The 22,928-nt window shown below is 46.4% G+C and overlaps 1 protein-coding gene across 2 annotated transcripts; it reads right to left on the bottom strand.

Annotated features, from left to right (window-relative positions):
- Nucleotides 1–1,283: 1,283 nt before the first annotated feature.
- On the bottom strand, nucleotides 1,284–22,292 carry LOC144098651 (medium-chain acyl-CoA ligase ACSF2, mitochondrial-like). Of its 2 annotated transcripts, XM_077631453.1 has the most exons (16): nucleotides 21,854–22,176; nucleotides 16,262–16,430; nucleotides 15,436–15,564; nucleotides 14,774–14,827; nucleotides 14,222–14,340; nucleotides 13,434–13,481; nucleotides 13,138–13,255; nucleotides 12,968–13,063; nucleotides 12,039–12,187; nucleotides 10,138–10,229; nucleotides 9,758–9,834; nucleotides 9,246–9,353; nucleotides 6,337–6,482; nucleotides 5,221–5,362; nucleotides 2,022–2,132; nucleotides 1,284–1,490 (listed from the first exon to the last, which is right to left on the bottom strand). In XM_077631453.1, the coding sequence occupies exons 1-16, from the start codon at nucleotides 21,970–21,972 to the stop codon at nucleotides 1,371–1,373; spliced, it is 1,797 nt and encodes a 598-aa protein (XP_077487579.1). In that variant the 5' UTR covers nucleotides 21,973–22,176; the 3' UTR covers nucleotides 1,284–1,370. The 2 variants fall into 2 exon arrangements, with proteins under 2 accessions (XP_077487579.1, XP_077487580.1); XM_077631454.1 differs by lacking the exons at nucleotides 1,284–1,490; nucleotides 2,022–2,132 and having other exon boundaries at nucleotides 5,343–5,472; nucleotides 21,854–22,292.
- Nucleotides 22,293–22,928: the final 636 nt, after the last annotated feature.

The following is a 22,928-nucleotide window of genomic DNA, read 5'->3' as shown; positions in this document are numbered from 1 at the left end:
GCTCATCGATTCGTAAACGCCCTACCACTTGTCTCCCCTCTCCATCTCTCTTCACATATTTTCGTTTTGCCCCTCGGCGACACATCAGATTCTTTACTCTCTTTTCTTTCCTCATTATGAAGGCGGACCACTCGAAATTCGCAGATGGTCATGTACATTATTTATAGCTTTATAAGATTGCGGTGTTTCCCCGGCTTCAGTCTCTGCTAGCTGTCTCCGCGTAGTCTCCTAGGAGCCCTGTTTTCCCTCAGTGTTCCTTGTCACCGATTAGCCTTTCTCGATCACTCTTCCTTCGCACCAGGGAGCCACCGTGCTCCGTGAGCTCTTGCAAATGCCCGGCTATTGCGCAGGCTTCCCTCACTCCGGACCGTATTTTTTGACGGCCCCTATAGATCACGTGTCCATGTGGCCGACTCTTCGGCGATCGCTCCCGCTTGCTATGCAGTGGAAGTCAGCCCGCACTCTTATAGGGAAGCCCAGTCATGCATTGCGATACGTGTCCCAAGGCGTTGCGGAGCTGTGACTGGCCACTTTGCACTTGGGGCGTGGCGACGACGGGATTTCCGGCACGGGGTCTTTTAACTGCTCTCACTGTAAATTTGTCCTGATGTACTATGGGAATCATGTTTACGGGAAGAAGTTTTTTCAAAAAATGTTTACTGTAGCCCTGTCTCGTGACCCAGTCGTGTGGTATTACGAGTATGCGCGTCCTCGCATACCGTGACTCATTTCCGGCCACCGGATTATGCGACGACGCCGAAATATTTTTCGGCACGAGAGAATCCCGTAAAATTTTCACCGCAATAGTGCCTTTCAGGTGTTAGCTCAATGGGCTGCATAGAATATAAAAGCCTTTGGTACACTCTTGCGTACGGCAACGGTTGAGTTGTGAACAGGCACTGTGCTTCCTTCACCCAGTTTCACAACTAGCACACTTTCTTTGTCTCCAGCTTGTGCCGGAATAGTAAAATTATTTCTTTCTGTCGCTCAAGAGGTGCAGGCGCGCACATGCACACGCACACACACACACACACACACACACACACACACACACACACACACACACACACACACACACACACACACACACACACACACACACACACACACACACACACACACACGCCCGCGCACACACACACGCACGCACGCACACGGAGGCCCCTGTAACGTTTTTGCATTTCCTTAACTTGCGGAGATGCAAACTCTTCAAAAACGTTTCCACACAAAAGTGATGTTGCGTCACTTTTCATTGTAGTCACGCAATAGAAGAACACAATTGACTGGAAATGAAAGCGTCAAAAACTGGGGCAGTTTGTTTATATAAGCGAACTGTACAATAAAATTGTTGGTGTCAGCGATGTAAACACTCATAGGTTGAGCATCTTGCGGCTTTCCTCCCTCATGACGAACTTCTGAACTTTTCCTGACACAGTCTTCGGAAATGTGTCGACGAACAAAACATACTTTGGAATCTTGAAATGGCTAAGCTGTAAAAAAAAGGGTTAATAACCATAACAGGAGTATATGCACCTGCGGTCATGCACAATTAATTTCGACCTTGCTGGCATTATGCGTATATACGCAGCCTATATTACAGTCAACATGAACTAAGGGCATTTAAGAGTAAAGCTTCTTCTAATCTGCTCTTCATTCTCGGATTAAGAACACATTGCAGTGGATTCACAGGTAGTTGCAATTGTCCCATAACTGATGAAAGCAATGAAGCCATATTGAAGAAAATATCTCTAACAAATAATGCTGGTTTGTCTTAAATGTAGACAATTACTCTTTGCTAATAAATTAAGGTGTTAAGCAGGCTGGCCTCAGTTAATTATTTCGCTGTAATTTTTAGCACTACGGTTCATGCTAGCGGCATGCATGATCCAAAGCAGAGAAATGCAACGCCTTCAGTGGAAGATTACGTAGTCAAGTCATGTTATTTGTGAGCTGCGCTGCTCGGGAATGTAAAAACTCAGTTAAAGGAGACAGGCACGGAAGATTAAGCTCAGGTAACGCACCTTTCCCTTGCAGAAATTTTTTATGTCCTCTTCTGTCGCGTTGCATCCCGCTTTCAACATTATCCATGCGCAGGCTTCTTCGCCGAGCCTCTCATCAGGAACGCCGACGACCTGCGGGTAATGCAAAAGGGCAATGGTTTTCTGAACAGAGCCACCGACTTTCACAGGGCTGCGGCTTTATTAAACAATTGGCTTCTCGTACATTAAATTTTAAGTACTGTGTTCAGCTCAAACGTTAAAACGTCAGGCTGAAAGAGGAAATCTACCAATAGAGCATCCAAATACATCTGATTGAGAACTTTTTCTGATTAAGGACCCTTGCTGATTAAGGACTGAACCCACTCACTCACGGATAGGTTTTTTTTATTTTCAAATATTCGTTACAGAAGCATGATTGCACTAACCTGCTCACACCACCTATGGCTCAATGGGCTGACACTACCACTTATATTTTAAACTCACTTCGCCGATAACATCCCCACAGTGCATTGTTTTCGCTTTCAAGGGCACAGTGGGCTTGGTCGAGTACTTAGGCGAGCTTGCTTAATTGTCGGAAATGTTGATCATTAGTACGAATTTTACTAGAATATGCGCGGTCGTTGCATAATATGCGCCTGATATTGTATGAAGGCATTCAATTCCTAATTGCTGCTTCCTCTATTCACAATATCAAGCGACTGAATAGCGAGGTGAAGCTACAATAAACGTTTTTCCAGAACTCGCGTCCAAGAAACTTTTGTTCCAAGTAGTGCATGAGTCTTTCAAGCTGGTTTATTTTATTAGCTTCAATAAGCTCGTCGATTTTATTGTGGACTTTTAACTGTGTCAGTCTGCTGATGGCAAACCTTACTGGTATGCCGGCTGCCATTTTCACGGCTGTACGGATGAGAATATAAAGTTTTTTTTAATTCAGTTTGCGTTAGTCGATGGTAGGGGACTATGTGATAGACGGCCGATAATTTGATAAGAGCGCGGATAACTTGAAGGACATCTACTTCTTTAATGCCACAGCGGTGGTTAGTTACTCGTCTTATTGTCTGCCGTTTTAGAAAAGCAATGGTGTATGTGGCTCCCGCATTCACTTGCACGTGTAGTCTCATTAACCAGAGCCTGTTGACCTTGTTAATGGACTCTATTCGGTTTTGAATTGTATGTTTGGTGTAAGCCAGGTCAACATGCCTACTGCTAGAACCAAAATGTGCATAGCGCATTTAACAATGAGTCAAAAAAAATATATTTACCTATAGGTTCTATCACCACTTTCGTGAAATTTGGGAATTATTTTCGCCGATAACCACCGCTTTTAGCGATTGCACCGTACAACTAGCCCCAAAACATCGGTTTTTCAGAAAGAAATGAACATCCGAATAACATCCGCCGATTTTTCTTAGAAAGGCTACGGACTTCCTGACGCATCCTCCTTGAACGCTTTGATGTTCATAAGCGGAATTATTCATCAGTGACCGCCATGCTACAGCAGTCTTAATGACCATGCTGCAATTCAATTGAAACACGACGGGTTTTGCCGATATAAGAATCGGGCATGCCAATATGTGCAGTCGACCGGTACAAGAATTTTGATGTAGCGGCGGCGCACAGTCTGTTGCTGCACATGCGCTCAACGAACTCCCGATAAACATTTTTTGAGTGCCTAAGAGAGGGGAAGAGGAAGGCAGGGAGGTTGACCAGAATGGTAACGCGAGGAGAAATGGAAAGGGAAGATTGAATGTGCGAGAGAAACAGGACAGAGAGGGGTCGCGCGTAGAGCAAAGAGTTCAGGTAACGATGTGTGCGCTCCAAAGATACAATCTGTCGCACAGTCACGACGTCCTCGGGAATCGAAGCAGTGCTTTGTTTACCTCGATGGCTGCCAATCGCTGTGATCACATTTCGTGTATTTTCCTCTTCGTCAGAGGGTGTGTATCGAGGTTATCTGGAGCACAGCAAAGCGTTTGTCATTTGGCACTAAACACCGAGCATTCACACAGCAGATGTTCTGTGGTCTCTTCGAAGGCACAAATGCCACAAGCATAACCTATCGGCCATGTCAATGCGGAACAAATGCCTCTTGTAAAAGCACCACCGATCCATATAAGGCTAAGCCAAGCTGGTTTACGATGAGGTGATGAGGTGATTACGATGTGGTTACGATGAGGTGATTACTCTGTTCGTCTTTTCACTTCGTAGCGGTCGTGAATACTACAGCTAGCAAGGTACGGGGAAACGGAAAAGCTGATATCACTGCTGCTAGCTGTCGCACGATAATCCAGCAGAACAGCAGCGATGACGTGAAGCAGAGCATGGCTTTACAGGGGACAAACACTGAATTCAAACTAGATAGCAATTGTATTTTGGGAATGCTTGGCATGGAAGACCTGAGAACTACCGTCTTTCAAAGGATGAACTCGCAGGAACGTTGAGCACCTGCATGGTACTGCATTCATTCAAGAAAACGGCGGCTCCTCGGTGGTACCAAGATTCGAACCGTGTACATTCCATATAATAGGGTGTCTGTAGTGCAAGATGACATACTTTGGTTCAGTTCTTCATGCAGCAGCTAAACTAGCGTTACAAACCAAAAGTGTCCACATTTGAAGGGCTAACTTCGCCAGGATAACCAAGCAGCAGGCACATACAAGTAGTAGTAAAACTAAAGGGTACCCATTGGTTTCCTCAGATGGGTACAAGCCATTCCCCGGCCTGGTGCTCGGCTTCTCAGTGTGCATGGCTTGGAAAAGGAGCCCGCGCCTTCATTTCCAATGTCAATGAGTAATTGCTCCTTTTTACAAATATACTCTACCTTGGGGTATTCCCCTAAAACATTTGATCAACACTCTTCTCACTTCGAGTTATTGACCAATTCGCTCTCACCCTAGTACAAGCTTGTCGTCCTGGTTAGCTCAGTTGGTAGAGCGACTGCTCCGGTGAAGCGGTGGTCCTGGATTCGGACCAGGACGATTTTTTTTTTAACTACGAAGTTTCTGAGAAATGTGTTTAGCTTTCCTTTGTAGCCGTATGACTGCGCTCCGGTGTATGTCAATGACTAATTACTCCCTTATTACAAATCTACCCCACCTTGGGGGATTCCTTTAAACATTTGACCAAAACTAAAAACAATTTCGCTGATTGCGTTTTCTGCCTTACTGTGCCGCATAGCTGTGTTTCAATATCCGCGTTTTCCCACTTTGCGGCCCCTCACCTGCACTTCTTCGACCGCCGGGTGAGTGTAGAGAAACTCCTCGATCTCCTGCGGGTAGACATTCTCTCCGCCGCGGATGATCATGTCCTTGATGCGCCCCATGATGGACACTCGGCCGTCCTCCGTCATGACAGCCTCGTCCCTGCGTCGGCCGTACGCTGAGCTCCACTTTTCCCGCCACTTGTACAGCACAGACGCCACGTAGGACGCTAAAGAGCGCACACGTACATGCGGCGCTGTGCTGTTCCTGTGCTGCTGAACAGTTGGCAAAAAACAGTCTCCGAACCCATTTCCAGCCACAGAGTTAACTTTAAACTGGCTACGCAAATAAAAAAATGGCAATACCGAATAAGTAAGGCAAGTATTAGAAGCAAAAGAAGACACTCTTAACGGACCAAAACCAACAAGAGAGACGCCAAGTCTGAAATTCTAATAAATACGAATAGTGGCGACGAAACAAAACAACCAGTTTCTTCAGGGAAATGCGAGTTGACTTTCAGTGTACGTTGAAGAGAATCATTCTACCAAATTGTGAAGTTATTTTGCCTGTAAGCAAAATGAAAATAGTTCAAATGTATATAAAGGTCACGCAAATATATTTGCCTCAGGTGCACACATGGCACTTTCTCAAGCGGTACCTCCTTAAGACTGGGCTGATCACAACAGATGTCTAATATCAGAACCCTTACGCGGACAACTGCGGTGTACAGTGAAGGTAGACGTCAACGCAATAAATACCAAGAAATTCGGAAGAGACCATTCTACAGAGCCTTCATGTGACCGATTGAGTCTTTTAAACAATGAAGGCTGTTTGGCTTTTTTTTCTGGCCTTCATTTCATTTTTGTTTTATATATTTCAGGCTTTTGAAATTCTGATATGGCATGGTATGGGGTAACGGGGTTTAACGTTCCCAGGAGACACATGAGCTATGAGGGTCGCCGCAGAGGGGCGATTAATTGCAACCATCTGGAGCTCTTAACGCGCGCTGGCTTCGCACATTGCACGGGCGTCTTATTATGCATTTCGTCTCCATCGAAACGCGGCTGCCGAGAAAGGAGCCTGAACAGGCATCATCGGGCTCAGCATGAATTAATCGTAGCGGCGGTACCACTCACCCCGAGTAGTACCATCCGTTGCGGACAGCTTCTCGGGTGTTCTTCTCATCGTTGTAGTAGCCCATGAAGACCAGATAGCCACGGGCGCAAAGCTCGCCTCTCTCTTTTATGGGCACTATCCTATTTTCTTTGTCCACAATTTTTACCTACGTGAAGAAAAAAAACAGAAGTAAATTGTCGACTGTAAGCACAGACTAGAGAGAGAAATTCACTCCAGAATTGTTATGGCTACTTCGTCAATGCTGTAAAAAATGGTGAAGCCGTTGTAAAGCGGACTACTGATTATCAGGAATGGAGGAGCGGCGTATCATTACTTAGGAGAAGGAAGCAAACTATATGGGCCAGCACTAAGGCTCAGTGAAGAAGAGCGCTTGCTCCGCCAAAGCCCGCTGCTGATCTGCCGAGCCGGAGTGAAGCCAAGCACTCCAGGAAGGAGAAGAAGGGTAAGGGAAGTAAGGAGAGGTAATTGAAGTGTTACGTGAGCAGAGAATGTGTTCTTTGTCTGCCCTGATCTCTGCACAGTTGAGATGGTGAGATGCATCACGCCATCCGAAGTTGTAGAGCATTATTGAAGTGAGGAAAGTGTTAGTTTGAACTTTGTGAAGGACGTGTACTTGTTCCGTGTTCAGCGACGGGTGAGGTTGGCCAAAAATGTGCGAGTTTCCTTGGTGTTCTGGTAGTGTTCAGCTATTTTGCTCTGTGTATGTTTCGGCGTCTTCCACCGACGTTGGATTTGGCCTGAGCATCGAAGGCGCCTAGATGTTGATTTCGCGGGTCCGTTGATGAACCGGCTCATTTCCCTCGATCCTAGCATGGCCTTGTATGAAACGCAGGGTTATTTTAACGTTCGGATTGCTGCTATAGGATTCTACTAGAATTTCATGTAGGTGGGTTTCTATTAGTCTGCGCTGTTTGTTGCGGATGGTTTTGCTGGAGTCGGCATAGCTGTCGATGTTAGTGATCATTACTGAAGAATTCTTTTTTGTGGGGGCTTGTTAATGAACGTATGAAAGAGCAGGAGCTGCTTAATGAACGCATGAGTATACAGCTGCCCGCAAAGATTTCCGGAACACGGTAACTATAAAAAAAGTAATTTTCTCGAGACCTCGAGGCACTGCCAGATCCTGAGAGCTGCAGTGAACAGGCCGCACTTGTAAGTGCCGAGCACATCGTTCATATAACGGCTTTCCTGCATGCTTACACTGTCAAGAAATGCACTTTTCCTCATGGCTTCCAGCTCTGAACTTCCTAGAAACTTATGCTCTCAAAATGAGCTTGACAGCGTAGGCAAGCAGGCAAACAGATCAACGGCCAACTCCTAACTTGCAAAGACTAACCCGGTTGCGAGAATGGAGACCCTCACTGCCGATCGAGAGACCGCCGCGTAGGGCGGGCCATTTGTGATAACTGTCGTGCAATCAGTTAGTCAAACTGTGGTTCGTTAGAACTTCTTAAGCAGATTAAAAACAGATTAGAACTGAAGAGGTGATATGAAATAAAGTGGCCTGATTTGAAACAAGCGAACTGAAGGAAAGAAACAGTAAGGTGGACAAGTCGGTCTGTGGTGACGTTGCAGGAACGACGAAATTTGTTTCGTATGCCCGAAACGTCAAGGATGTTGGTAATCAATTTAGGGCGGTCGGAGTGGCAGCACTTGGAATGTGTTGAGTCTCCCCATGTGCTTTGTACAGAGAAAGAAGTGAAAAGAATTCGAGGAAACAAGGAAAAGACAGACTGCAAAACTTCCGAAATTTCAGCTTCTGGCTGCTAATGCACAAAATTCATCAGTAATGAAACCATCCAAAACTATGCTCATATAGCCCGCCGCCCATTTTCAATCCCCCATGTCACAGCAACCGATTTGTTTTTAATTTTATTCTCCCAATCTGCATTTTTTGGTTTTGAAAAAAAAATGTTTGTGAGCATCTTTCAGTCGCCACTTGAGCCTTGGCCCATCCCCCACAGTGGATACGTGCCATTAATCTCTGGAGTAGACTGCAGAGACTAGGACGGGACAGACTGCCTCGTCGCATACGACGCACGTCACACTGTGAATATAGCTGCGGTGATGGTAGTTCGCCACAAACATTGAGATTTTTCACACGCTTGAATTCGTAGCCTATTATCCTGTGTCTTACTCAGTGTCAGTAACTGTCGGCTTTGTTTTTTTTCTTTTTTTTCCGTCGCCAAAACTACAGCCTAATTCTGTGAAAGATTGCGACACTGACAAGCAGTGTTATTTTTCAACACGTGCCACTTGAGAATAAAGGAGACTATGGCTGACAGCCGCGGACAAGACAGCAAGAGATGCCACGAAGACAGCTCGTCTGCCATAGATAGGCAGTGCGTTCCACTAGGCGGCAGTAAGCTTGCATGGAGCCTATTAGCGTGTTAGCGCCTTCGATAGTATGACGCATGAATTTCTGAAGCTATGTGCCACGTTCACAAAAAACGTACATCTTAGAGAAGCAGTACAAAGAAGCTTTGAGTCAGCGCAAGTGGAAACTCAAGCTTCCTTGTTATTGGATGGATCGGTGAGAAAACAACCGTTCAAATACATTGGTCAGGCACATGCACCCCCAAAATGACGCGGGATTACAGAAGATTCAAAGCAGCCCTTGACACCTGCAGCGTACCGACTGCGCCGCTAATATCCCGGCATCAAACACTGATTGTGAAGATTATAAGGACCCTCCACTTCCCCAAAGCAACTCGCATGCACTGCCAGTTCTTTCAAAGACAGCTGGACCGCTACAGTGGTACTCCCACCTTCCCTCAATCAAAATGATCAGAGACTTTAGAAGTTATAACCCATGAACAAAATGTTCCCCAGATCAGATCAATACAACGGCTCGAACCACTTGCATGCACGTAAATGTGGAAGAATAGCGCAAGGACTGTCAGCTCACTTCGGTGTATGGCAGAGGTCTCCCTACAGTATGAATCCACTCGTCTAGACGATCATCTGGACTTGTTCCTGTGATAACCGGACTCGTCTCTGTGGCACCGTAAAGTATCTGAAAGGGACATAAAAAATATTGCAATGTCGTTGAACATTTAGATATCATTCACGGCCATCACGGCCATCAACAGTTCAACACCGCTTCTACGCAAAAGGGCGCAACGCTGTTAATTCTTCGCACAGGGGAGCTGAAAATTGGACGGAACGCAGTGGACAATACGCACGAAAGACGCATTAACTAGACATTTCTTGCTTGCACTAGATAAGTGCCAGTGTCAGATATGCGCCAGTACACAGTTTTCATGCTCGTTTTCTATCGCGTCGCGATCGCTAAATACTGTGATTTCTAGTTCAGCTTGTCACTATATGTTCAAGACAACGCGCTCGGACATTTTTTTTGTAGTATTTTACAATTCGACAATTTGCATACGTGAATTTGCGTTGTTGCCTTCCACTTACAAAGAAACGGCGGGCGTTGAGTTCCTTCATCACCCTCTTGATGACCTCCGGTGGGCATGGTGCTCCCGCCATGACAGCTGTGATCGAAAATTGTCATTTGAAATCTAAGGCCCGCACTGTGGATTACGCAGCTGAGCTGGACACGCGCGATGAACTCTGGGAAACAACCTACAGACACCACAGGACAATGGCTGTTCAGCGCATAACACAGCTCTACGTTGAAAAGTGCTTACCCTAGATAATCAGAGCAAACGAGCATGTTGGTAACTATACCGTGCTTGCAGGGCAGTAAATAAAAACACAACAGTGAGATTTCTAAAGAGATTTGAATTAACTACCCGCGCCGAACTAGTGCTATTTGAAGGATTAAAAGCATATACCTCTGCACACGGATGAAATGTCGTGCTGACTACTTCGCAAATGATGCAACATATCGATGTACATTGTCGGGGTCCCGTAGATAAACGTGCATCTGTAATTAATAAAAATAGTAATAATCAACCGCCGCTTGTGAAGCCGACAAATTTTTTTTCTGTACTGAAATCCAGGAAGAGAAGAACACAATTTTGATTGCACTGGTGGGGCATCCCACAATAAAGTCTACGGACATCAGTATAAACTGCAGCGTGTATAGCAGCTGCAGCTCTGCTGCTTTATGGCAGCATTTCTACGGCACGCTACATTTCCATGATGATTGTGCTCTGCGCTGTGCTGCCTTATTGCGTTATTTCTCAGTGATGTATTGTTTGCGAAATAAATGGTCATAAACTGTTTCAGTACTGAGCGTTAAAAGTCACAGATTAGCAACCACGTGACCTGGAATTTCGCACAACAAAGCAGCGAGTGCCATCAATGATAAAAAATATCAGGTAAGCTCATCGTAAAAAGTAAGAGCAAGAATGAGGCAATTCTCAAGAATGAAGTCTGGACAAGTGCTGCTGCAATCAGATAAGAAGGTACTCGACTCACAAAAGCAGCAGTCGGAGACGCGAAGTAGAGCAGTTTCGTGAGTAGGTGGTAAATGTGAAATTGCTTAGCGCGCGCGCTTTGTTTGTTAGTGAAAATGCTTGGCGAAAAGTGGGCTCGCGAACCAAGTGGAGCAACGGCGCTTCGAGGTTAAAAAAAACCCGGAGGTTAAAAACGCGGAGCGCGGAGGCTAGTGGTGGCAGCGAGCCGCTCGAATAACAAGAATGGGCAAAAAACCCACGGGAAATACGTGCGGTGACAGGAAAGAGCCTGCCGTTTGTGGGTTCTTGGGAGTCACGATATTTCGCCGCTGTTCACGCAACGACGACCAAAATGCCTGGCCGCCGTCACATGGTGCTAAAGTTTTGCGACACCAGTGCAACTAGGCTTAAGAGTGACATAACATTTGAAAGTGGCGAGAGAACCTGTACTAAATGAAACTAAGATATGCGTTGTCCTATTAGAGTTGATTCCTATCTTAGCTTCAAAGCTTTGTATAATACTGCACTGTCTCCTGTAGCGGCAGAACTGGTTCTGTCGGTCGCTACTGGAGAAATTTTCTGGGAGCTACAGTCACTTCTGCTGCGCCAAAGAAAATGGAGCACTTCAAACGCTGCAGTTATAACAATTATTTGTAGCAACACATTTATGTCGCAGAATTCTCCAAGAATTCGTTGTGAGGAAAAAAACTTTTCCCAACACCTTTTGCACATGGTTCATAATAAACAGGGTAATCAATGCAAAAAGAAAATACAAACGTTAAGGCTACTAAAAGAGAAACAAGGTCAGTGGATGCGTAGCAGCCCAAAAGATTACATAAGAACATGGGTAAGCACAGCAGAAAAGTACACGCGCGACGGCATGCCAGGACGTTGATGCACGCTAGTTTGCAACTAACTAACGAAACTAACCAGAGAACAAAGTCTCAGTGTGTTGCGGCGCTGTTACGACAGTACACTAAACGCCGTAATAGACCACGGTGACTGGCAACCACACGACACCGGACCACGTCTCTCACTGCCACTTTCAGTCAAATACTTCGGCATTTCGAAGTCTACTAATTCGGCGAGGTGTACCACTACCGGTAGTACTGCTCACTGCCTAGCTTAGAAACCACTGAACACGTTTAGAAATCTTTTAAGCGTAACCTGCGCCGTGCCACTATCGGACTGGGTGTCTCCTGCGCCTCACGTATCGCTACGACCTGTCTTACGGCACTATGCATAGTAATACCTAACCCGGAATAATAAAGGAAATTCTGCCAATTTCGCAGTCCCTTTTGGGCCTTTTTAAGTGCCCCTGTCGCCAGACATACTTCTCGTTGTGGATGCAATCCAGAGCGGCTTCCGCCTTGAAGCTCGGAGCTGGCATCGCGATGGTGGATCCGAATAGCGCCGCCGCCAAAGTGCCACCGACGCACCCGTAGCAGTGAATCATGGGCACATTCAGGCAGATCACCTGATGCTGCAAAGCAAAGGGCAGTCGCGACTGCTCTGCATCGGGTATGTATGCCACGCTATATTCTTGCACGATAGCAACTACTTTGGAAACGTGTGAGAACATGATGGCAAAAGGAAGCCGGGGACGACGAACAAGGTTAAAACGAAATCACCATTGTAGCGCTTGTTCATTCTAGTGTAGTGTCGAGAAGTTCAGAGAAAACATTTGTTTATTTTCATGCAGGTTTCGAGATTGCGAAACTACTGGATACTCGGAATCGTTGATTTGATGCGTGGTAGGGACGCTGTTGCGCACAGTGAAAGGAAAAATAAAAAAAAATTGGCTGTGGTTTACCTCTGGTTAAACCTGGTTGAATCGCGAAAGCTCGCTTAGCTCCTTCGGCTTCTCGTCGTTTTCACAATCGTTCTTCTCGTTGTTCCTCTGTTTCCTGGGCACGTTGCACGTGTGAGTGACTTGGTTCATATGCCACTCAACGTGCACTGTACACGTTGAGTGGCGTATGAACCAAGAGCACTCACACGTGGATAATCTAGTCCGGAGAAAATGTTGCTTATAAAAACAACCACAGAATGGAAAAGGCCAATTCAGCAGCGAGAAGAGGTAATCGATGCGTTTTGGGTGTGAAAAATGAGATGCATTGAAGGGGACAGAATTCCGAAAAAAAATTCTGGTCCATAATCAGCGGGGCATTATTTCCGGCTTTCCGCAGCAGCGAATCGCGGAACCATACTGTACACGTTCAGACGGCACTTTGTAGTGCAACTAAGCAATACCTTGCCTCACCTCCCTATCCAGCTCTAGTCCCTGGCCTATATAGTAGGCGTTGTTGACGAGGTTAAAATGGGACAACTGCGCCGCCTTAGGCTTTCCCGTCGTGCCCTGCGAGAGGAAAACAACGTCTTCATCACACGCTTGCAATGTGTAGCTGCTCTTGAGAAGATCTGCGTGCTTACAGACGTGAACTGCAAGTTTATGGGATCGTCGAATTGCAGTTTGGACGAAATCGCCTGCATGTCTCTGAGGTGCTCGTTTGTAACAGACTCCATGAGGTCGTCAAATGACACGGTACCCCTGCAAAGAACATGAGCTCCTGTAGACATCTAGCGGGCAGATGACAAGTGATGAAATACTGGGTCTACCAGAGACTGATAATAACGATAAAAATAGCGATACTGCTGACGTCAAAGATACTTCTGAATTAGGGCTGTTGTGATGGAAATAAGACAAGGGTTTAGAGATGCCTACTCACGGTCTTCGCTCGTCGCTAATGCAGATAACGTGCCTGAGTTTGGGTAACCTGGAAACGGAAACCAGAGACCTAAATAAGCGAGTGCGTGAGTGAACGGGCGCCCGAATAGAAGAGCGAGTATTCGAATGATCTAATACAAGCTGAGTTAGCCTTACAACCCATACAAAAATGTCCATGGCCGGCTATAGAATTTTGGCCCAAATAGCTATAGACCTTTCCTATTTCTGTCTATAGCTGTCTATACAGACTGATATATTTTTCTATAGAGAGCTTAAGACAATTGTATGGTTCCAAAGCTATAGCTTTAGTGGCATAGATTTTTCAATAGCTGGCAATAAGCACCTCTGTGGGTGCTTATAGACGTTCATAAAAGGCCATAGACGGACATAGCTTTTTCCATAGACGCCCATAGGACTTTTTTGTATGGGAACATGACTCTGGCACTGTTGTATCTTACCCTATTGATACCATCAGTACGTTACCGGCACGCAGTCAAATATCAGCATTGAAACTGCCACCGTTATTTTGCTGATACTACAATAAATCCAAAGCTTTAGACAGTAGCTATGATGGCCCCACTGCCGTTTACAAACACTCGATGTACGTAAAAATGGATTTTTTTTTAGCGGAAGAATGTCACTTTCAATCAACCAGCACGGGCAATCAGCAAAATTTCTTCCGAGAAGCACTTCAAAGGTCAAAAGCATCACTTGCCCATTATTGAATTAAACACATGGTCTCAGCGATATTTTGCATACGAATACATATTTTTGTTTGCTTTTGCCCACCTTGTACTTTTCAAACATCCAGGGGCTGAAGATTCGAGTTCGGGCGCTATTTCCAGCAGCATCCTGTAGTAATCCTGCCTCGCGAACCGTTGAGAAAAAATAACGGCTTCGCAGTCTGTCTGAAATAATTCGCAAAGCACTAAAACAAATCAGCAAATGTAACAGTTAAGCACAGTAAGCTGCGAGCAGATGGTCTTAATCAACTCTAAATACGTGTAAGTAGATCAACTGAGAAGCTGAAATGCAGAGTCAGCAAATCACGTGACAACCTTACTTTTCGTTCTTTATAACGTGAGTGCGCAACTTTGCTTCATTAGTGCGGACATCTCAGTTCTCTGTGATTAGAGTCCTATTTAAGCTTAGTCGTTGAAACTAACCCTGTGCTCATTTCCTTAAAGATTAACGTAGCGCGGTCGGCGACTATTTGCTATCATATGCATGGACCTGTTTTGTTCCGGCTCACTTTTGCTATTGTATTGAATTCGCATTGAGGTAACTAAAACTTGCAGTGTGGGTAGCTGATTATAAAAAAAACTGGTTGGCTCCACATACCTGATTCAGGCAGTGCTCGAGCTCAGGAACCTGGTATGCAGTGTTAATATTGACCTATGGGCAAAACACAAACAATAAGAACGTTAATCGCGTCAGCCATTGGCCAATAAAGAATTTTGGTGCCATGATTTCAGGTGATGTACGCGAAAGCCCGTTACACAAACCGAATTTTAAGCCAATTGATGTTCTTTGCAAAACCTTCGACTCACAAAACATTGCATTGTTGCAACGGTAAAATCTATCATTATGTGTAGTGCTTCATCAAAGATTTCAACACTGATAAAAACTAGTAAAACTTAATGATTTATTGCGCGTGTGCACATTCAATTTCACTGCGGACAGGTGGACAAAATTTTCCCTTCTCCTACCATTGTTTTCACTTCATCGCTTGTTTACGGTGGGACAATAAAAATCTCCGCATTGTACATTTTTAGAAAACTACTTGTTTCACGCCATAAAATGCCGGTAAAAAGTTTTCCATGCATCTCGAATAATTAAAAAAAAGTGACAAATTTCCCTGCAATATAAGGATATTTTTACTTTGGAGAAACAAGTGCCAGAGATGACTAAAATCAGATCTAGTTTCCTACAGCGCATCGATTAGTTCATATTAATTTAAGCACATCAGTGTGCATCAACGGCAGTCGACGAAGCGTCCTTACCAAGACCAGTCCTGCCTTTGCAGTCGCAAATTGGACGATGCTCCATTCGTACATGCTCGGTGCAATCATCGCGATCTTGGACCCGACGCGAAGCTTCAGCGAAACAAGTGCTGCCGCCAACCGGTCGATCTGCGAAATGAAGCGGCGCACGCCAATAATACCTTGGGGGACCAGCTCTAACTGGCTAAAAGTTCCTTCTATTGCGCGTTCCAACTCCAAGCGATATTTGATGCGGCAGTGTAGGCCTCCACGACAGTTTTGGCCGTATTTCTTCCCAAACAAAAACAAGCAACGATAATGCGTTTATGCCGTTAACCTTGGTCGAAATGCGACCATGGCGGCCAGGTATTCCGTCTAAAACCTCACACTCAGCAGAACGCTGCAACAAGAGAAGCATACTGGTGGGCAAACGGCGCTCGTGTAAAGCACTGCTCAAGCGCTTAGCTTGACGTTAAGACAGTGAAGGAACCGCTGCTCGAATACATGTCAATGCACCTTGGTATTCTGAAGGAGGAAAAGAGTCTGAAGCTGCTGTCGGTCTCTAAAGCTGGCTATGGAAAGAGTGTAGGCAACGCACAGTTTGCAATGATGGTTCTCATCTTCAAAAGTAAATGCATTAATAAAATGGATGGACGAGGGAGTGAAAGAAATCCTTGGCTTCGAACATTAATTCAGTTATTAGTCTATACCATGGGGGTAAATTAAATGTATTGGTCAATAACTATGCCTGCAACTTCTATAGCGATTTAAGCTACCACTTTTATAAGGAAGGAACTCGTATAACCGGTTTACCAAAGTATTCACAGACGAGATGGGCGCTCCTTACGTCTCGTTTATACTCCGTGTACGTCTTTCTGATGGACTGATGACAGGACACGACGGCGACGTTGTCGCCGTGTATGTCGGCCACCCGGTCGACCACATCGCCGAGAGTGGAGGGCAGCAGGGGTTGCTTGCCTGGTGTGTGGTGGTAGCTGAGACCGCCCAGGGCCCTCCTACAACGAGTGATGATGGCGTGTCAGAAATATTGCAGGGCAGGAGGTGTCTAAAATATTTCTTTAAGCCGAGGTTTGGTTTGCATCACGCAGACTAGACGGTGCACGAATGGTGGTCATTAACAAAAATGTGAGAATCGTTGAGAGCGTATTGTTAGCCGCATTGAGATGTGAACGCGACAGCATGCAGGGATCCCACTGCGCGAAACACCTTTTGCGAAATCCTTTGCAATTAGCCTGGCGGACGCACAAATAAAGCTTTGCCAGTCGCGAGGACACTTCGAATGTGTCATTTCTGGTGACATTCGGCCAGGCGACGCCGGCCTAGGGTGCCTCGATGCCAGCGCCGCCGTTCCCGGGTGGAGGCAACTTACGCGACGCCGCCATTTTGAATTTCAACTGGCCTCTCCCATGTACCGCGAAATGCTCGACTGGTAGCCCAGTGTAGCTCCCGCTGCAAAAGGCCGTTCAAGTTAAAGCACTTTGAAGCGCGCCGAGAGCATGACCGGCGCTTTTACAAACGCTAGCGCCGCTGATCCCGTGTGATTCATTATGGCAGCGTCGCTTAAGTTGTCTTCACCCTGGGCTGGCATCGAAGCATTCTACGCTGGCCGCATCTCGCGCGCCATCTTTTGGCGCTGCGATGTACTCCGCCGCGCTCATAGTTTTGGAGGCAGCCGCATGCCGCCGCCACCACGATACGGCAAGCGGCCTTCGACTGTTCTACAAATAGGCTTTATTAATGCGATAGCGCTAAAGGCCCTGTTCACCATAAAATTCTACGTCGGCGTTGTGATCGAAAAATCAAGGGCAGGGCTCAGGCAGATGGCCCCAGGGAGAAACATAGAAGCAAGGCGGGCCACCTAGGTCACGTGACCTTGCGGCGTTATCACAACCTGCCCACCAGATAGTGAGAAAACTGCCCACCGTGTCTGATGGCAGTTAATGATCGGCATCTCGCGAAGAGCAACCTGTGCCGCACAAGGTCCACTAGTGGCAGCATCTGCCATCCCAGGGCAGTGGCGCATCGCTTAACCGCTGCATAACTGCGCCAGGAGGGGTATAAGGGCTCACGAGGGTCTATGAAGGTAAAGAAGAAAATTAACCTGTGCATATACGAGAATTAGCCCATTACGCTATCGCGTCATACACTTAAGGTGGAGCTTAAGTGTCCCCTCCAATTTTCAAGCAGCGACATTAATTAGTGACGCTAATTGATCTTGTTAATTGCCTAGATGTTTTTGTTTGCTCTGTACCCTACTCTGCTGTGCGAGGCGCTCACACAAGAGCCCCTTTTGTCGCACTCAACCCAAGCTCTTCCGTGTCGAGGGGTAGCGGTTCAAGCCCCGGCTTGGCTCGACCATTTATTTGTCTTTTCAGGGCAGTTGCTTTTCTTACGAGGCACTACGCAGTGCCCGTAGAATGACGTCATGGCCCTGTAAACCAATGAGGAATTTCGTTGTGACCAGGAATTTCGTAGTGAAACAATGAGTAATTTCATTGCCGCCCCAGGGTCTTCGCCGAACGTCGGCTCTAACGCTATTACTTTAATTGGGGCTTTTAGAATAGGGTGATGCTATTGGCTAGGGGCATATGGGGAATAGCGGCGAGCCAGCGCGCAGGCTCAGGACAATAACCGCAGGGAAGGGCGTTGTTGTCCTGCGCCTGCGCACTGGCCCCCCGCTATTCCCCATATGCCGCTAGACAATAGCATCACCCTATTATTTAGTAAATTTCTCTAATAACAAACATTTACCTTGCTATCCGTGCCCACTCAGCAGGAAATCTTTTTTTTTCATCACGTTTCAAGGTTAAGACTGTGTGTAACGCCAAGGAAGTGTGCCTAACACATGCTTCACCCGTCTCAAGGCACGGTAGGCCTCCGCGACCTCTTGAACAGTTCATAGTCTGTTTCCCGACAGAAAGTATCCCCGGAACACGAGGTGAGCACACACCTGCTCCAGCGGACTGCCATGCGCGATCTTGGTTGTTTGGTTGGTTGTTTATTGGTGTTTAAAGTCTAAAAGCAGCTCAAGCTATGAGAGATGCCGCAGTGAACGGCTCCGGAAGTTTCGACTACCTGGGGTTCTTAACGTGCACTGACATCGCACAGCACACCGGCCTCTAGCATTTCGCCTACATTGAAATTCGACCACCTCGGCCGGGATCGCACCCCCGCATTTCGGGTCAGCAGCTGAGCGCCATAACGACTGAGCCACCGCGGCGGCCATGTGGGATTATCGCATACTTGGTATATTGGCATGTTCGCACATCTAATGTTTATTCGCGTTTGGCCCACTTTCACGTCTCCGCAAGACATGCGCATGTTACACTGCTAAACTGGGACAAGACAAAAAAAAAAGAAAAGAAAAACGATAGCATTCTTTCGAATTGAAATTCAAGTGAACGTTGTCAGAACTTATGCAAAGTGCAGGCTGGCCACTCGAAGCTATGTCGTTAAGCAAGCACAACGAGAAAAACACTAGCCGATGTTCTGGATAGCTTGTAACAGTATTCACTTGATATCAGTTTGGAACAACACATTTTTTTATCCTCATCCATTTTGGCTTGAACGCCTGGTATATACTGCTATTCCTTCTTCGTGTATCACGCACTCATCACCAGCCAACCGTCAATAAGTTCGAAGCATATCGCAGAAGCGCGAACATGCTCAATAAGCGTACTACTATTCAATCACTCTGCGCATTTCACATAAACACAGGCGCCACACGATCCCCGTTCACCTATAAAACGGATCCTTTTTTACTATAGAAGAGGACTGAGTTGCAATGTCGAGCTAGTGTTCTTTCTTTTTCTTCTGCAATGTTGGTGACAATGAATATTTCGCGTAAACTGAAAAAGAAAAGCTTTTGCAATCAATGCACGCAACATTTCTTTCATACTTTTAACAACTGCAACACGAAATCCAGAAAGAGGTAAAGTTACTACAAACCTTATTTTTCCAGGCCCAGCCAACTTACTCCAAATCTTACTTTTAGAGCCTCGAAATATCAATCACAAACTTTGTGACTCAGCTGACAGCTGGGTTTAAGTGCGTGTACTTGTTATGTGATAGCACAAGGAGCCCGTTGAAACATTTTCTCGGCGTTGTTGGGTCCCTGTCACACTAAGTGAGGTGGCAGTTACTGGGGCGAGGATTGTGGGCCCGCAAGATTTTTGCACAAGTTCGGGTCTGATTGCTTGCGAATCTTCGTTAGATCTAGCACAGAAACGCTAATAGCAACTTGCGCCAGCCATCAGTCGAGAGTCCGACTAAACAAACGCTTGTATTGGCATCTGGCAAAGACTGTGGACCCCCAAATTGTCGCACAAGTGCCACACGGACTGCGTTGGAACCTGCGTGATGTGTATCATCATCATCATCATCATCAGCCTGACTACACCCACTGCAGGCAGAAGACCTCTCCCATGTCTCCAATTAACCCTGTCCTTTGCCAGCTGCGCCCAACCTATGCCTGCAAACTTCGTAATCTCCTCCGCCCACTTAACCTTCTGTCGACCCCTGCTACGCTTGCCTTCTCTTGGAATCCACTCCGTTACCCTTAAGGACCAGCGGTTATCTTGCCTTCGCAGTACATGCCCTGCCCAAGTTCATTTCTTCCTCTTAATGTGTAGCATAGAAAGGCTTATCGCAACTTTAGCCAGCTTCGGTCGGGAGCCCAACTGTCAAATAACACATGCAAGATTGTGTATGGAAGCAGAGCATGGGAGTAAAGAAGTGTTTATGGGAGTAGGCGCTCTTTCTGTCCACCCTGCATTTACTATGTCTCCTTTATGCCGTTCAAATTAATAACATGAACCAACTAGCCCTACAGCGAGTACTACTGTAGTTGGGCTGGTGGTGATGATAACGAACAGACAGTCTTAATTTACACGCGACAGTCCTTTATCCCCAAGTGTCTTTGTGCTAAAATAGCGCCAGATTATTACTGGAAGACCTTTCGTAAGAACTTGAAAAAAAAAGAGATTGACGAATTACCAACGTTAGGCCACATGCGAATTAGGTGCACTAGCATTTAGGTTTCCATGTTCTCATTGGTCAGTCCCTACCTTACATTCATAGATCCCTGGGAGTCCTCATACCACACCTGGCGCAGTGGTGTGGTATGCCCTGCGATGGAAGGTACTGCCACCGGTGGTGCTTACGAAACTCATATAGGTTGTTCTCGAGCAACCTCTCGCGACTAATCATTAATTGAGCTTCCTCTTGAGACGGTGGGCAGGTTGTGATGATGTCACAAGGTCACGTGACCGACGTCGTCCACCTGCAACTCAGGCGGGTGCGATCTGCCACCCAACGCTTCAAGGTCGCAGGGGACCACGCAAACATCGGTGAAATCGGCGAGTGGGGGCTATAGTGTTAGAGCACGATAATGCCCATTGAAACACCACCGCGGATACAACCTAGGTGGCAGGTGTTCTAGCTTGGTCACGCGACATTGTGACGCCTTCACAACCTGCCCACACGGAAGGGCCGCACTGACAATGGCTAAGTGGCTGAGTGGAAGCTCTAGTTCTATGGCACTAAAAAATGTCTTCGTCGCGCTTAGCAAAACTGCACTCGAAGCAGTTTCTCTCGCTACTCCATGCTTCGCACGAGCATTATTTCACCTGTGAAGTTCAGAAATAGTCAGCGCTCACCACTCACTAATGCTGGGCAGGCGCACAGTGAACGTAAAATATGAACATTTTTAATTGTCCTATTGAATACTATTAAGCTGTCATGTATAAGCAACTGAAGCTACATAAAAGATTAAACAAGGTTCCATTTATAAGCAACGCAACAATCGCGGCTACAAAACGTTACGCAATGGAAACTTAGGGTTTAAAAAATTCTCCGAAGCCTTAATGGCCAGTTTTCATATCCTGTAAGCGATCCACATTGCTTTACATCCTGCCCCCTTCCAAGCACTTCTGGCGTCGGCGTCCTTACTGCAACACACCTTACAGCATATTATGGCATACTGCAAGGACAGAAATCGGTAGATTATAACGAATAATGCGTCTTTCAAGCAAACTAAAAACCCACTGCCAGATAAAAAAAAAAGAAATTGCGATGAACGAATGTTTACGCTGACACTTTCACGACAGGAACCACCGCAACTTGTGGCACCACCATTGAAAGCTTGGCAAGTTGTCTTATAGGCCCCTACACACGGAAAATTTGAGAGGAAGCACAAACGTCAACACTGTGTTGTGTGTTACTTTTTTATGTCTAAGTGTGCGTTATAGTCTTCAAGACTTATAGGGCACCAGAATCGCTCGGTTTTCTGACAATAAAAAGTGTTCAATTCAAAGCTGAATAGACATCGAACTACTGCCACACGTGACAGCACGATGCGTCCCGTGACAGCAAGCTGACAACGACACAGTGCTGCACCGACCGGGCTGCTTTCACTCACCTTGCACCGCCCCCTAGTATTCTGCAATCCGCAACGCGAAGTCCGAGGCGAGATAGCAGTCTCCGCGCATTCAAGGAGGCTCGCAGCGCCGTCGTCGTACACTTGCAGGCCCACGGCATCGTACGAGCGGCCCGCTGAACCACGACGCACTCTGCGAGCCTATTTCAAGACGCGCGCTTTGGCCCTCAAGCTTCGTGCGACGAGAGTCAGCGGGCGGGTCGGTTGCCGCAGGCCAAATGCGACCTGCGGGACTACGGCGATTGTGGCGTCCGGGCGAGAGAGAGAGAGAGAGAGCAAGCCGTACGCCCGTCGCTGCGGCGCTGTAGTTTTGTGCGACTGCGCCAAGAGGCGGTGGTGCGTGTCCGTATGATAAGAGCGGCCATCGGACATCTTTCAAGGTTCCGCCGTTCCGGGGCACACACGCGAGCGGTCGACTGCGAAGCATGTGGAAGTATTTACGTGTCTTAATGACCGCATTGCTGATGCAGGCGTACCAGGAAGTCTCTTTTTTATGCGCGTGATTTTTTTCTTTCTCTTTTCCAAGGCGCGCCTGTCAGAAAGGAAAAATATTGGATCTGGATGTTCCTACTGTGGACAATAGTCACATAGTAGTTTTTTTTTTTCTACGGCTAATCGTCAACACTCATTGTTCGAGCGCCACAATGACACAAGCGATCGAGGACAGGCAGGTCTAAGGGCTTACTGTTAACTGAACAGATTATTGAACGCACAAAATATGCAAGATAAAGAGGTACATGTGCTGACCAACCTATGATGCAAAAACAAAAAAAAGCTTACATGTGATATTAAGTACAATCAGACATACGATGCACTTTTTCAATGTTCCTCTTTCAGCTGTGCGTGTCACCCCCTCGTCTCGATCAGACGGTTACAATGGCATTTTTTTTCCTGGGCATGTATTTCCTTTTCTTCTATATTTTACGTTTAAGAAATCTGTTTAGGAGGTAGTCTGCGCTTGTCTTGTTTTTCCTTTTCTTTCTGCGTAGACTTCTTAGAGCTCTAGCAGTAATAACGTAAGCCAATTCACTAAACTTCCCGCCCTTATGGAGTTGTA

The sequence above is a fragment of the Amblyomma americanum genome, chromosome 7 (assembly GCF_052857255.1).
Source record: "Amblyomma americanum isolate KBUSLIRL-KWMA chromosome 7, ASM5285725v1, whole genome shotgun sequence".
In the NCBI taxonomy this organism is placed as follows: domain Eukaryota; kingdom Metazoa; phylum Arthropoda; class Arachnida; order Ixodida; family Ixodidae; genus Amblyomma; species Amblyomma americanum.
This window is presented reverse-complemented; position numbering and strand designations above follow the sequence as displayed.

What these genes read in the sequence shown, in the direction of transcription:
- LOC144098651 (XM_077631453.1), bottom strand. Translation starts at nt 21,972, where the DNA reads ATGCCGTGGGCCTGCAAGTGTACGACGACGGCGCTGCGAGCCTCCTTG. An exon ending in TCAACGCCCGCCGTTTCTTT is followed by an intron (nt 9,354 to 9,757) that starts GTAAGTGGAAGG and finishes TGTCCCTTTCAG; the next exon opens with ATACTTTACGGTGCCACAGA. An exon ending in GACCTCTGCCATACACCGAA is followed by an intron (nt 6,483 to 9,245) that starts GTGAGCTGACAG and finishes TTCTTCACGTAG; the next exon opens with GTAAAAATTGTGGACAAAGA.